Raw genomic sequence first — 14,741 nt, 5'->3', positions numbered from 1 at the left:
ACTCTCTAAGAGGAAAAAAAAACAGGTTACATACAGCCAACAGTGAGAAGGACATCAAAATTTTCAGGAGCAATACTGGATGCTTTAGATCAACAGAGAAATTTCATCACTGCCAATAATGAAATAATCAGAAATCACTGGACAAAAACTAACAAGAACAAATACTAGATTTACCTATCCACTGTATGCAACCATAAAAACCAGACAGTATTTATGAGGAAATTATATTCAGACAACACACAAGTTGCAAAGGACCACAATTACTCAAAGAAATTAAATAATAGATGTGTCAATTCTCAGAGAGGCCGGCTACAACATCTTTCTCTGTTGGAGCAGTTAATGGGATCAAACTGCCAACATTCCAGTGACTGAAAAGCTCTTAAGAGTGCCACTAGGGGTCCATGTACAATTTAATATTGCTGAGCAATAGAGAACTATGAATACTAAACATTTTCTACTAAATGAACCAAGGCAAGGTCAAACCATTACATACTGTATTAATTCCATGAAGATTATCCAAAAACGACTGGAAGAGCACATCAGCAGAGAACTACCAGAAGTTAGGTACTGTGGAGTCTTAGATGGCTCACAGCAACCATATGAATGAAAAGACCTGAACACTTGTATAACCTTCATTGTTTCTCCATGTTCACAGAGTTTCTGGAGGCAAGCTATTTCAGAAGTGGATGCCACTCCTGGTTCCAAGCTTGTTTTAATTGGGAGCTCCATCAAACACTGTCAACCATGAGAAGGGCCCTTGTATTTAAAATTTGGTTGAGCCTGAGGTTATAGTGTTATTTTTGAAGGAGTATTCTTCTAAGTTGTGCAGCACTCCTATGTCAATTTGTTGCACTGAGATAATCTGAGTTTGATGTGATGCTGAACCTTGTGCCATTAGGGGGTCAAATGCCATAATGGCTGCCCAAGGTGAACAGTGTTTGGTGGAGTTCCCAGTTTAAGACAGATTTGGAAGCAGGAGTGGAATCCACTTCCTAACCCATATGCCTCTGGAAACTCTATGAACTTGGAGAAATAACAATAGTTATAGAAAGGCTTCAGGCCTTTTGTTTATCCGGTCACCATGCTATGTATTGTGCTCAACTCAATGGCAATCAACAACAATGGATAAATGATAAAGAGTTATGCTGCTTTTATCATAGGAAATGGGTATTACTAATACTTTTTAAAAACCCTTTTAATTAGCAATTTTATATAAACATAGCATTTAGAGATATGTGGACAGAAAATACTTAGTTAATCAATGGGAAAAACCCTAATGGTTGTGTGTGTGTGTGTGTGTGTATTTTGGCGTTTTTTTCCTAATACCAAGTTTTAGAGAAACTATATGACTCTTTATACTAGGAGTATATAAACCACTAAAGGAAAAATTTTAAAAGATAAAAGTACTAAACACAATGATGAGGCTACACCAAGCAAATGTTTGATAAAGAATAGCTATTATTACAGTAAATTGTATCATCGTAAGCTATAAACATTTCCTTACAATTTAGTAAATTGTTGTTATGTGCCACTGAGTTGCCTGCGACTTATAGCCACCCTACGAATACAGCCCTAAACCCTGCGCTATCCTGTGCCAATCTTACTGTCTTTGACACACCCACCCCTATAACTCCAGTCACTGAACCAATCCATCTCATCAAGGGTCTCTCCCAAGCTTGATGTCCTTTTCCAAGGACTGGTCCTGCCTTGCAACATGTCCAAAGTAGGTCAGATGAAGCTTCAGAATCCTTGCCTCCAAGGAGCAGCCTGGCTTCTCCCTCTCTAGGACAAACCTGTTTGTTTTCCTAGCAGTCCATGGTGTGTTCAAATACTATTCCCCAGCACCACAGCTCAAAGGCATCAATTCTTCTATCATCCCTTGTCATTGTTCAGCTCTCTGATGCATAGTAAGTAATTGCAAAGACTATGGCCTGGATCAGGTGCACCTTAGTCTCCAGACTGACACTGTTGCTCTTCATTATATACCAAATCTACAGAATATATCACCCTCTCCTGAGAAACTGTTCCATTGTGACTACAGTGTACCACAAATGGAGAAGAGGCCCTATGCCCCAAGAAGTCAATCATGGAGCAGAAGTTCAAAGCAAAGGATTTTTCCTCAGAACCGTCTTAGATAGGAAGGCTTCTGTGATACTGGTACCTGGTATTTGGACTTACAGACTCCTAAACTCTAGAGAATAATTTAATAAATACTTAACAAACTATTTCATGAAGACATATCTATCTGCTTGAAAATTAAAGCTTAGCACCTCAAACACAATTGATACTGGTACATACTGAACAAAAAGGGTTAAGTTTGTCATTACAAGTGAAACCCACTCTTAAAATATATTTTCCTTATTCTTTGGCAAAACATTATCTAGGTGTGCTATGCGGTATTAAGTGGGTAAGGAGTTGCACTACCAATCCAAAACGCAGGGTAGTTCAAATCCACCAATTGCTCCAAGGGAGATGGATGGGCAGTCTCCTCTCAAGAGCTTTACAACCTCAAAGATCCCACTGAAGGATTAGTGATCAGACAGTTCCGACTCAAAGTCAAGGAGTTGATTTGGGGTTTTTTAAAATATTTTTTTTAATTGTGCTTTTAATGAACATTTACAGAGAAGTTAGATTTTCCTTCATTCTTTGTTTTGTTTTTTAATCACTATTAGCTTTCTTATTATAATATTATTTTCTTTATCTTTTTTGTAAATCAGTCAAATTAAGATAAATTTGCTTTATATAAAATATGCACTATGTATATATATATGTATATACATATATATACACACACACACACACACACATATATATATATAATAAAATCCAACAAATGATTACAGTATGTGACACAAAAAAAAAGAACCCAAACACACACACACACACAGAGAGAGAGAGAGACAGAGAGAGAGCAGGTTCCTCAAAAGATCAAGCTGCCCCTGATCCCAGTAACATTATTATGGCTAATGTTTAGCAACAGAAGGCTGAGGCAATCTCAATATCGGCTTGAATTTAGATGCTGTTTTTGTGTAGCACTCAGTGGAAATTGACCCACAGCTGACCTTTCAGCAGGTTTTCATAGACAATTAATTGCACATGAGGAGACTGGCCATTATTTCTCCAGCAGAGACTCTGGCGGATTTGAACCACATACTGTTGGGTTACCACAATGCCACCAGAACTACCTTGAATGTAAACAGAAGTAGTGATATTACCTTGTTAGAGAAAACACTAAACCTAAATTACATTGTATCTTATAGTTGTTAATGTAAAAAAGATATTAAGTCTCTAAACTGAAGGTATGTTTTATTTTTATGCTGTTGAACAGGAAGTGACTTGTACCTGACCCTTTCGTGGGCTGAGGTTGTAAATCACACAGGAGGAAATCCTCCATATTTCTCCTATGGGGCAGCTGGCAGTTCAACTCCTTACCATTAGGCCACCAGAGCTTCCTGCATGTTGTTGTTGTGTACCATAGAGTTGGAACCGACCCTCAGATGACCCTCCAGCAGGTTTTCAGATGCAGTTAATTGCATGGGAGAAAACTGTCCAACATAGGTTAAGGAAATATCACTACTGGCTCCCACACTCTATAAACTAAACATTCCAAAAAGGAAAAGATAAAGAAATATTTTAGAAAGAGAGAATCTGGTAAGGTGGGAACAAAAAATAAGCACCTATTTTAAAACTGTCTGACATCTTTAACAGTCCAGTCGAATAGATTTATTTATGTTGATGTATAATCCACATGGAAACCCAGTCTTTTGAGCTTTACCACTGTTTTCAAGTTTCTCACATTTTCAGCAATCAAGGTTGTGCCAATATGTCTAAAAAGGAGCTCTGGTGGCCTGGTTAGATAAGAAGCTGAGTTGCAATCCTAAAGTTACATGGTTTGAATACACCAGCTGCTCTGTGGGGAGGTGAATGGGCAATCTCCTCCCACATAATCACTGCCTTTGAAACCTGCTAGAGTGTCAGCTATGGATAAGTTCCAACTCAAAAGTACACACAACAACAACAACAATGAATTCTACAATTACTCAAAATTATGCACCAGGCATCAAAGTCAAAGACAAAGAAACTGATGACTTTTATTTTCTGAAACTATCAAACATGCAGTCAGGATGCATTAATAATTGGTGTCTGGGATGTAACAGATAGAAACAAACTCCAAGGAGTGTGGTTAGAAAATATGGCTTGGATCACTGAAAGGAGACCAGAGATCCCGTGTCAGAACTTTGTACAAACAATGGTTTATTCACAGCAAATACCTTTTTAAAAAAACATAAAACTAAACTAAACACATGGGTCTCACTAAATACCCAAGAATTAAATCTCTATCTGTGCAAAGAAACGGTTAAAAAGCTCATCTTTATTAGACAAAACAAGGTCAGGGACCAATTGTGCAATATACCGTCAATTACTCACATGTATGTTCAAGATGACCTGACCTGAAAAAGTAAAAGTCCACAAAAGCAAAAATATGACCTTAACTATATTCCATTTGTATTTAGACACCATTTCAGGAGTAGATCTGATGTAATGAACACGGATAACCCAAGACCAGAGGAGCTGTGGAATAACATCAAGGAAATCACAATTAAGAAAGTAAAAGGTCACTAATAAGATAGAAAGAAATGGCCAAAATCTGTCAGAAGAAACTATATAGCTTACTCTTTAATGGAAAGAAGCGAAATTAAATGGGAGGAGAGAGGAAATAAGGAAGATTTCAAAGGGTAACTTAAAAAGACAAAACACAGTATTACAATGACATGTAGGAAGACACAGATTTAGAAAATCAAAAGCAAGAGTACACTTGGCATTCTCAGGCTGAAAGAACTGAAGTACAAATTCAAGTCTCAAGTTGCAAGACTGAAAGACGCTAGACAAAATACTGAAAGATGCAGAAAGCATCAAAAGAAGACGTAAAGAATATGAGGAATCTCTGTTCTAAAGACTTGGTTGATGCTCACACATTTCAGTAGGTATGGCACAGAAGGACACAGCCCAAGCTGTACCGAAGGTATGAGCAAACAGAAATTGACACACTGCAAACGGAAATGTTTCAACAGATGCAGGGAGCACTGGATATATTCACTTGTTTATGTGAAGAAATCTATCTAGAAGAAAGGTATGTGGCTAACTAACTGAAAGAGATCTGTGTTTGTGTCTAATTCAAAGACAGAGGTTCCAAAACAATGTGGAAATTACTGAATATCATTAATATCACAAACAAGTAGCAATTCGTGGGTGAGGAATTGTCAGAAATGCAAGCTGGATTCAGAAGAGGACATGGAAAGAGGGCTATCACTGCTAATGTCAGACGGATCTTCACTGAAAGCAAAAACTACTATAAACATGTTTACCTGTGTTTTATTGACAATCCAGAGGCATTTAACTATGTGGATCAGATCAAGAAAAGAAGAACAGAACTCTAGAAAAGTTCTGCTCATATGGAATTGGTACGCAGACCACGAGACAATTGTTGGAGAAAAACGAGGGGATACTGCAAGGTTTAAAATCAGGAAAGGTGTGTTTCAGGGTTGTGACCTTTCAGTATCTCTCACTGTTCAAGTTGGCACCAACTCACAGCTGACCCTCTAGTGAATTTTCAGCAGCTATGAATCACATGGAAATAGACTGCTCATTTTTCTTCTGTAGAGGAAGCAAAGGGTTCAAACTGCCTCTTAGTTGGCAGTGCAACCCAAAGCCCATGAGAGCTCCCTGTTTGGAGAGTTAATCAATTTGTCCTGAGTAACTAATCTGAAAATCTGGACTTTATGAAGAATATGGCATCAGGACTAAAGGAACACTCATTAACAACCTGTAATGTGCATATGAAATATGTACATCTGAAAAGCATAATATTTTCAGTGTTTATTGTATAGGGAAAGGGAAAAAGAATAAACAAAAATGTACTGAAATACTCTTATATAATTAATTAAAATACTTTTTATAGAGCCTCTTAGAAATACAGCCTGTGAATTCAGTGATTAGTGTATGAGCTGACACAATTAAAATGGAAGCCAAGAGAAGACTAGAGTCCCTGACTAAAGGGTCAGTGGCACTGAATGTGGGTGTGAGATGTGTTAATGTAAGGAAAAGTACAAATGATAGTTAGGAAGGAATGAGAAGTTACCACAGATAGAAGAAACCCAATCAGTCCTAACAGATATAACAGAAGAAAAAAATCAACACTCAAAAACATTCACTTTATACTTTCAAAAAAAATGCTGGAAATTCTGAATTGTATTTATTAGCAGTGCACAGCAGTGAGATGAAAACTGCAGAAATTATGAAAATTATGTCATACATAAAGAAATATATGAAGTTAAAATACATCTTGGAGAAGATAGTTTGAAAAAGAAAAAAAAAGCAAAACAAAACCAAAGCAGTATTATAAAGACAAACAATAAATGAAGAGCTAAGTGAGAGACATTCATAAACTAAGGATGCAAGTAATAAATAATTAAACTGCTAACAATATTTCACAAGGTACCATCTCACTCCAGTAACAGTGGCAAAATTTAACAAGGCCCAGTGACTGAATCAATCCATCTCATTGAGGGTCTTTCTCTCCTGCGCTGTCCCTCCAACCTGCCAAGCATGACGCTCCTCTCCAAGTACTGGTCCTGACTTGTAACATGTCCAAAGTATGTCAGACAAAACTTCAGAATTCTTGCCTCCAAGGAGCAGGACAAACCTGTTTGTTCTTTTAGCAGTCCATAATATAGTCAACACTCTTTGTCAGCACCACAGCTCAAAAACATCAATTCTCTTTCTATCATCCCTAGTCACTGTCTAGCTCTCTAGGCATAGTAAGCAACTTCAAAGACTATGGCCTGGATCAGGCGCACCTTAGTATCTAGACTGATGTCATTGCTCTTCAGTACTCTGGAGAGGTCTCTGACAGCCGACGTTCCCAAAGTAATTAAGCACTTGATTTCCTGGTTGCTGGTACCAAGATGGTTGATTATGGAGCCAAGCAAACGAAATTTGTTAACAATCTCAATCTCTTCATCAACCATAATACTGCTGCCAATTGGCCCACTGATGAGAATCTTTGTTTTCTTGATGCTGAGCGTCCAATCCATATTGAAAGCTGCAGTCCTTGATCTTCTGCAGCCAGGGCTTCAAGTCCTCTTCAGTTTCAGCAAGCAGGGCTACAGGACCAAAATCTTTAGCAGACACAGTGGAGAAGCAGAGATCTGATGGGAGATGGGACAGCTATTCCATTAGTACCGGAGTAAAGAGCCTTTGCCCAAGTTTGTTTAACAAATTGGGAGGTGTGGGAACATAATTCACAGGACTGAGAACTTAGCAACACTGGTCTAAAGCCACAGGCTCAAGACTGAGGTGAGGTGCCTGTGAGTACATTTTAGAAGCCATCCTGACTGTATTCTGCTACTAACCTGGACTACAACCTTTTGCCTTCCCCAATATGGTTCTGTGTGGTCTGTGAGCGACTGCATTGGATTATGGACCCAGTAATGCAGTAAAATTGGTGTTGAGATATGTATAAAGAGGAATGGGAACATGGAAGATATGGCTGACCTCATGAGAATTGGTTTTGTGTTACTGATTCTATTCACAGGGAGATTTCCCCTTTGTGAAGATGGTAACGGTCAGATATGGTTATACTCATGTGGCCCTTGCTCTTTTTATATATACTTATTGTGGTGTCAGAAAGATTAAAAAAATTGTCTTTACTGCCCTATTGGAGGCATGGTGTCTGGCTACCACCCTAAATGCAGACACATGGTCTTACAACTCATCAACAGCTGTTAATCCAATATAAGAGAGGACTTTCCACACTATGAAAGACAGAGAGGAAGAGATTGTGGTACTGCTATGAAAAAACTGTGGCAAAGTATAGCCAGGGGAATCCTGGAGATGGAACCACAGTTAAAGGTTTTGCTTGGTGGATTATTAAGTGAAAAGCTGACTTGTAAATGCTCTGTGATAAAGTTTGCTGGACGGTAGAGGCTTCTTCATTTGCAGTGCTGAACCTGAACCTGGACTTTCACTAACAGAGGAATTGTGCCTTGTTAATAGGGCTTAGGACTGATGGATTAAACCTGGATTTATATTGATATTCTTTGCCTCCTCCCACTCCCCAACCTATTACCCTAATAAATCCCACAACTGTATGTAAGTCTGTGAGTCAATTTGCAATGAATATTTGATTGGGAGAAATACATACAGAAGTATGTGGTGTGGAATGACTGATCATGTAGCTAATTGTACAGTGCTATGGATGTTAGAGTTGGAGAGAGTCCCACTTTATGAAGTGGGCAGAAATCAGACTTGGCCACCCTCACATTATAGCTGTTCCTTTTGCACTTATCATAATCTAAGTCACAGTTATAATCAATATACTTACTTTCCAAGTGCAAGGTACAACCTGCTGCATTCAGGTCACAATGAAAGCACTAAAAACTATCCCTTTGACATTTGTTTTTGTTTTTTTATATATCAGTGTTACATGTACTATATACAACGCTGCAATGTGCAATTTTTTTTTATTTTGTTATCTGTAAATTTATGTGTGATGTTTCCAGCCCTCAAAGACAAAGACTAGTTTTATAAATATATTAATAAAAGGTGGTAATAGTTTAAAAATAAAAATGTATGAGATTTACATCAGAATTGATATACCACAATCATTGGAATAGAATCCCACTGTAAATTAGGGCCTGCTGTATTCCGGTTACAAGGAATGCACTGTATGAGGATTCATTAATGGATTTTTCTTCCTTTTTTGGCTATTCATTTTTCTCTTCCTACATCACGACCAGACATTATAAAGATTTCACTCCTTTAGAAAGTACAGCCTGACTTAGTAACATACTCCAGGTTTTATTTTTAAGAAAAAAAAAATTATCTTTAGATTCTTTAGGTTTTAATCATTCCTTCTTTATACAGTTAAGAACTTTTACTTATTTCTTTTTCTCATACTTCTGAACATTTGTATATGAAGAGAAATATTTTTTAAATAACTGTGAAAGCATCTGAAGCATAAATCAGCCCCCTTCAAAAAAATTTAAAAATTAGTTTCTGAGAAAGCAGTCATTAAACACAGAATTTCCATAATTTGGCAATAAATAAATAAATGCAAAACAAGATTAAAGGAATAATGGAGGCAAAGACTAACTATTTTCTAGCTGTTCAATACCATGTTAAGATGGATCTCCCGAGAAATATTTAACACTCAAACTCTTCAACATGTTTAACCCAAATAACAAAATATATCCAACTTACCAAACTTCGATATTGACCCTGGAACAATTTTGAAGTCCGGCTGTGTAAAGACTGCGAGCCCAGAGAATCAAAAGACTTTATCCGATGAGATGAGGGCCGGGCACATACAGAATCACTTCCCAGGCCAATGTCTGAAAAGGTCGTGAACAAAGAGAAAAAGAAAAAGCTAAATATGCCTGATACATGCATCCTTACTAAACACTAGACTTAAAAATAGGACAGCCATAGACGGACACACCAAAGACCTCAACAAAGCAAGCCATTTATGCAGAAGACAAAGAGCAAATTCTCTGTCTACTATATAAATGACTTACATTCATTCCTCAATTACCTTTGCAGAAATTATCTGGAAATAATTAATAGTTCTTTTCTAATATAATTTTTTTTAATTTAGTCAGTTAATATATTCACAAAGTGTATTTTACTTGTGAAATGTTCTAACTACTTTTAATAGGTTCCCTTCATCTGGAAAAAAAAAATAATCTTTTCAAATTCAATTATTTAGCAGAAAACAACAAAGTATTCATTTCCAACACATCATTAGCAAATATTCAGCATTCTAATATTATGCTTCATTCAATAAACAAGAATTACTTTGCAACAAAAATTAAATATCCTCATTTAGAACCAACAAAATAGCCTTTTAAATTTTTTAATCAAGGGAAAATCTTTGGAAAATTATTTCCTCAAAGAAGGTAACAGAGGTGCTACTTGCCTCCACAATGTTAAAAGGATTAAAGTAAAATGATATTTCAAGGGACTCATTTTCTCTCTGAATTCCTCTCATGAGTAAGATGGTCCAATAAGACCAACCAATAAGCAAAAGTTGGCAAGTTATTTCTCATATTCCATTTTAAAGATATATGGCAATAAAATTTTTTTCTAGGGAAATTATTGTCTCAAGATACTTGTCCCAGCAATTTTATAATCTGAATCCTAAAAGCATTCTGTAAAACCCTTCTGCTTTTTGTTTGTTTTTGTAAAAGCATTCTTTTGAATTCAAATAAAGATCTCTAGGTCAGAGTTTCTAGTTCACATGTCTAAATGAATTCTTTGAATAGTTTCATGTCAAATTTAAAATTAGTTGTTAACATCTTTAAGTCTGAAAATTTCACAGGAATAAAAAACCCAAACAAATAGATTTTCAGCTTTTCTTTAAGACAAAGCAACACTTGGTCTAAATTACTTTATAACTCAACTCAGAGATGAGCAGACCCTACACATATAGAGAGAACATAACTATACATTCTCCTCAATAATTCTTATTCCTCTTTTATGTTGACCCCTGGGAACTCTGCTTTAAACAACCTTGCTACCAAGAGCCTTTTACTGCTATTGGGTGTTCTCTAAAAGGCTTCCTATATAAGATCCTGATTAGGTATGTAGTCTCCATCTCAGTATTTTGTACTTTATAATAACAGAGGCTGTAACTGTTAACAACATCAATCTCTTCTCTATTTACAATGGTGCTGCCAATTGTCCCAGTGGTGAGGATCTTCATCTTCTTGATGTTGAGTTTCAATTCATATTAAACACTACAGTCCTTGACCTTTTGCAGCAAGCTCTTCAAGTCCTCCTCAGTTTCAGCAAGCAAAATTGTGTTATCTGCATAATGGAGATTGTTAATGAGCCCTCCTCATAAAGCCCTGTTTCCAAAATGGTCTGTTCTGCATACAGATTGAAAAGGTATGGGGACAGGACACATCCTTGATACTCTGCTTTTCTATTTTTGAACCATATAGTGTTTCCTTGTTCTGTTCTAAAGACTGCTTCCTGGTCGGATTATAGGTTTCACATGAACACATGAGAAATTGTTGCAAATGCTGAAAATGTAATTGTTGTTAACAATTACAACTCAATTACAGCTTGCTCCCACCACAGCAACACTCTTGGCACCAGCAATCAATAAATCAAAAGATGAACTGCACTGGGAAAATCTACTGTCAGGGACCTCTCCAGAGTACTGAAAAGCAATGATGTCACTCTAGAGACTAAGATGTGCCTGATCCAGGCCATGATCTTCCCAATTACTTGCTATACAGAGAGCTGGACAATGACTAAGAATGACAGAGGAAGAATTGATACTTTTGAGTTGTGGTGCTGAAAAAAGAGTCTTGAACATATACCATGGATCATCAAGAAAACAAATAGGTCTGTCTTGGAGAGGTGAAAATCAAATTTCTTCTTGGAGGTTAGGATTTTGAAGCTCTGTCTCACAGACTTTTGGCATATGGCCTGGAGGGACCAGTCTTGGAGAAGCACATCATGCTTGAAAGGGTGGGGTCAGTATAGGAGAGGAGAAGATGACCCTGGATGAGATGGGTTGATACAGTGACTGGGGCAATGAGGGTAGGTGTGTCAGAGTCAGGGACAGGGCAGGTTTCAGAGCAGTTGTACACAGGGTGGCTATAAGCTGCAGGTGACTCGATAACACATAATAACAACAATAACGGACGAGGACAGAGGCTATGTGTTTTTTTAAATCGCCTTTTGCAATCCCAAGTACAGAACCAGCTGCAAAGTTATTAATTAAGATTCTGCCACAATGACTACATAACTCCACTATTCTCTACCCACCCTAAATTTCAAAAGAATTTTTCAAAGTACAATAAGAGGTACCTATCCTAAGGAAATCCTTTATCCACAATCACAAGTTTTTCTGTCACCCAATTAAAATGCAAACGTCTTAACACAAATGATTTTCAGGTGACAAAAGTTGAGGGAAAAGAAAGGCAGAATTTAATCATGAAGGTCTATAATAACTCATACAGGAAAAACTAATCATCTTGTTGTTACATCTGTCACTTGGTATTTTTTAACTTCAAAAAATATCTTTTCAAAATATGATGCTACATACTTCTAATATGTATACAGTGATATAAAAAATATGAATGAAATATCTCAGTCACAAAAGGAAAAACATTGCATAGGGCCACTGTTGTAAAATGGGACTGACATCAGGGTTGAGGGAAGACAGAAAAGGAGAGGAGGAATGATGTATATTGTATTGAAACAGATGAGGAAGAGATCCGTTTAAAAGGGCTCTATGAATGGATATTCTTGTCATTACGGAAGTCCAGAATGAAGGCTGCATAGTGGAGTGAACATGGGGGGAGGGACTGCATAACAATGAAAGAGTTTTTCTTTTTCTTTTCAAAAAGAATGATTTTGGGGGGAGGTGGAGGAAGGGAGAAAAGTGCAACAATGACTGCCTGGAAATGCTAAGTCTCTGTAAACTTTCATTAAAATTAATTAAAAAAATTTTTCATTGAAAAAATACATATGAAAAATAATGTTACATAAGATGAGGCAATGTAAGGGAACTCTGGTGGCCTAGTGACAAGAAGCTGCGCTGCATTCCCGAAGGTGAGTCATTCAAATCCACCAGATGCTCCGCTGGAGAAGAAGTGGCAATCTCCTCTTATGCCAGTCATATCCAACTTAAAAATACACGACAACAACAACAACACGATGAGGCTATGTGCCTAAGAGATATTTCATATTGGTTTATTTCTATCTCCACTATTTAATTTTAAATTATAGTACTTTAATATATTAATTATCCATCACATCACCTAGATTATTTCTTCATTCTTTACTACTCTTGTGTCCACTGTTTTTACCAATTAGCATCTCTAATCAAAACATAGGCAGAGAAAACATCTAAGGTGAAGATCCAAAGTGTTATGTTTTCCCTCAGAGCAATCTCCAGAAGTATGGAACAGTAACAGAAAGCCTAAACTGAAATGTAGAGATTTCGTTTTCTATACCAGTCTTGTTCCTCTATGCTAAATAAAGATCTATATTAATGATACCCCATTCAAAACTATTAACAGATGCATATTTAAGTTTATTTTAGATATACATATGCATGGCTATATAAGTATGCCATATTCTGTGCATGTATTATGTTTTGCATAATTTTTTAACTGGATTCCAATATGAACTACTTCAAATACTGCCATTTCTATATAACTGACATCTTTATATAACTGATTTTTCTTTTTATCTGTTTATTCACATTAAAGCTTTCAATTTCACAGCTTAAGTATAGAGAAGACAACCTCACAGTTTGATTATATTTACAAAATGCCACACTTGTTTGCAAATTATTAAATGATGGGATAATTTTTACTATTTATATCTTTGTCTTCCTTTACTTCATTTAATTATTCTCCGTTCTCTCCTTCTGGTTAAATCTTTTCTCAGATATGGTCTAATTTAATGGTATTTCTTAAATGTTTCACTTCATCAGGTTGGCAAAATTTTCAGTGTTAATCTTTGGAAAGTGAAGCTTTGAAAATTCAGCCATAACCATGGCTGATCATCTGCTCTGGGGGTCAAGAGCAGTAACAACCTGCTCTGAAAGTATATTCTGAAACTGATAGCAGCCCAGATGGTTTTCTAGATCTTACTTCTTGTTCCACAATAAACATCAAGCAAATCCCTTTCTCTATCCAATATCTGGCTCAACTACACAGGAAAGAGCATAACTCCTAATCAGCCGTGGAAAGCACACTGTATAATGACATCACCCTATGTACAGTTCCTGCCCACAAAGAAGAATTTTCATTGCTAAGAGATTAAAACTCAAACAGAATCAAATCTAGAGAGCCAAAATAAAAGTGAGAAGAGGTTCTTATACAATAAAGGTTTCTGTTCAAAAAAGATGTCTTAAAATTTCCATTTTAAATCTAGAATTTTAAATCTCTAATGATACAAAGAATAAAAAACACACTTTAAAGTAAAAATGTTAAATCTTTTTGATTCACAAATTGCTAGCAGCTCCAAAAAAAAACAGCTAAAGAAGCTCTTAGATAGTCTCAACATAGCTCTCTGTTGTTGTTGTTGTTATGTGCCTTTACTCACAGTGACCTTGTGTACAATATGTACAATAGCCCTGAAACCTGCTCTATCCTGAGGCAACTTTACTATCTCTGACACACCTACCCTCATTACTCCAGTCAATGAATCGATCCATCTCATGGAGGGTCTTCTTCTCCTGCACTGTCCCTCCACCTTTCCAAGCATGATATCCTCTCCAAGGACTAGTCCCTCCTTACAATATGCCCAAAGTATGTCAGAGGAAGCCTCAGAATCCTTGCCTCCAAGGAGCAGCCTGGTTTCACCCTCTCCAGGATAAACTTGTTTGTTCTAGCAGTCCATGGTATATTTAGTACTCTTCTCCAGCATCACAGCTCAAAGGCATCAAGTCTCTTTCTATCATCCCTAGTCACTGTTTAGCTCTCTGACACATAGCAAGCAATTGTGAAGACTATGGCCTGGATCAGGCACATGTTAGCCTCCAGATTGACATCATAAATAAAAGAAAAACTTATCCTATATATAGTCTTACACTCTGAAGGAAAAGACTGTATGACTATTATCCAAGAGGCGGGGCTCTATGAGGAGAGGCGTGGCGTTAGGATTGGTGGACGATCTATCAACAATCTGTGTTATGCAGATGACACAACCTTGCT

At 36.8% G+C, this 14,741-nt stretch overlaps 1 protein-coding gene across 5 annotated transcripts in view; it reads right to left on the bottom strand.

The window, feature by feature from the left end:
- The window catches only part of ARHGEF7 (Rho guanine nucleotide exchange factor (GEF) 7), a 277,811-nt gene that overhangs the window by 119,405 nt on the left and 143,665 nt on the right, over nucleotides 1–14,741 (bottom strand). For 4 of the 5 annotated variants that reach the window (XM_006883801.1, XM_006883799.1, XM_006883798.1 and 1 more), the window contains one exon: nucleotides 9,262–9,392. The exons of the other annotated variant lie outside the window; for it this stretch is intronic. In XM_006883801.1, the coding sequence (XP_006883863.1) occupies nucleotides 9,262–9,392 (131 nt within the window). The remainder of the gene's footprint in view (nucleotides 1–9,261; nucleotides 9,393–14,741) is intronic. 5 annotated transcript variants of the gene reach the window in all.

This window comes from Elephantulus edwardii, unplaced genomic scaffold, assembly GCF_000299155.1.
Source record: "Elephantulus edwardii isolate Elephantulus edwardi_28Jun2011 unplaced genomic scaffold, EleEdw1.0 scaffold00030, whole genome shotgun sequence".
Classification (NCBI taxonomy): Eukaryota; Metazoa; Chordata; class Mammalia; order Macroscelidea; family Macroscelididae; genus Elephantulus; species Elephantulus edwardii.
This window is presented reverse-complemented; position numbering and strand designations above follow the sequence as displayed.